This window comes from Myotis davidii, unplaced genomic scaffold (genome assembly GCF_000327345.1).
Source record: "Myotis davidii unplaced genomic scaffold, ASM32734v1 scaffold434, whole genome shotgun sequence".
Lineage (NCBI taxonomy): Eukaryota > Metazoa > Chordata > Mammalia > Chiroptera > Vespertilionidae > Myotis > Myotis davidii.
Window position 1 is genome coordinate 94,754 of NW_006285790.1, and position 960 is coordinate 95,713.

The 960-nt window shown below is 50.9% G+C and overlaps 1 protein-coding gene across 1 annotated transcript in view; it reads left to right on the forward strand.

Annotated features, from left to right (window-relative positions):
- Positions 1–399: 399 nt before the first annotated feature.
- The window catches only part of LOC102758154 (arylsulfatase E), a 2,894-nt gene continuing 2,333 nt past the window's right edge, over positions 400–960 (forward strand). The window contains exon 1 of the mRNA XM_015559458.1: positions 400–589. Within this exon, the coding sequence (XP_015414944.1) occupies positions 438–589 (152 nt within the window). The 5' untranslated portion in view covers positions 400–437. The remainder of the gene's footprint in view (positions 590–960) is intronic.

Here is a 960-nt window from a genome sequence, read left to right on the forward strand (position 1 = left end):
CCCTCTACTAGGGATGTGCCTGCAACCAAGGTACATGCCCTTGACCAGAATCGAACCTGGGACCCTTGAGTCCGCAGGCTGACGCTCTATCCACTGAGCCAAACCGGTTATGGCAACATTATTTTTAAGATGTAGCCCTGGCCTTTCCAGCATGGCTCAGTGGTCGATCTATGAACCAGAAGGTCACGGTTCGATTCCCATCAAGAGCACATGCCTCGATTGTGGGCTCAGTCCCCAGTTTGGGGTGTGCAGAAGGCAGCCGATCAACACCGGTCAGGGCTCATCAATGTTTTTATCTCTCTCTCCCTCTCCCTTCCTCTCTCTCTCTCTAAAAAGAGGGGGAAAATCAATAAAAATGTATTTTAAAAAAATATAATAAAAATAGACTGTGCCCTGGCGATGGCTAATGACATCATTTCCTTGCAGGCGGCAAAGGCATGGGCGGCTGGGAAGGCGGGATCCGGGTCCCCGGGATCGTCCGGTGGCCCGGGGTGCTGCCCGCCGGCCGGGAGGTCCACGAGCCCACCAGCCTGATGGACGTGTTCCCCACCGTGGTCCGGCTGGGGGGCGGCGAGACGCCCCAAGACAGGTACCGGGCAGTCCCTCCCAAAATGACAATTCAATGTAGCACACAGACAACATACGTGTGCCATGTCCCTGCCCCTGTCACGTGGTGCATGGAGAGTGTCCGTGAAGCCGGGGTCTGGGAATGGACTCAGGGTTCCGGTCATCTTCTCCTGGGATCAAGTATCTGCTGTATTTTATTTTATTTTATTTTATTGTATTGTATTTGGAGTGGCATTGGTTAATAAAATTATATAGGTTTCAGGTGTACAATTCTATAGTACACTGTCTTTATACTGCATTGTGTGTTCACAAAGTCAAGTCTCCTTCCATCACCATTTATTCCCCCTTTACCCTCTTCTACCTACCCCCCATCCCTTTCTCAGTTTTAATCAC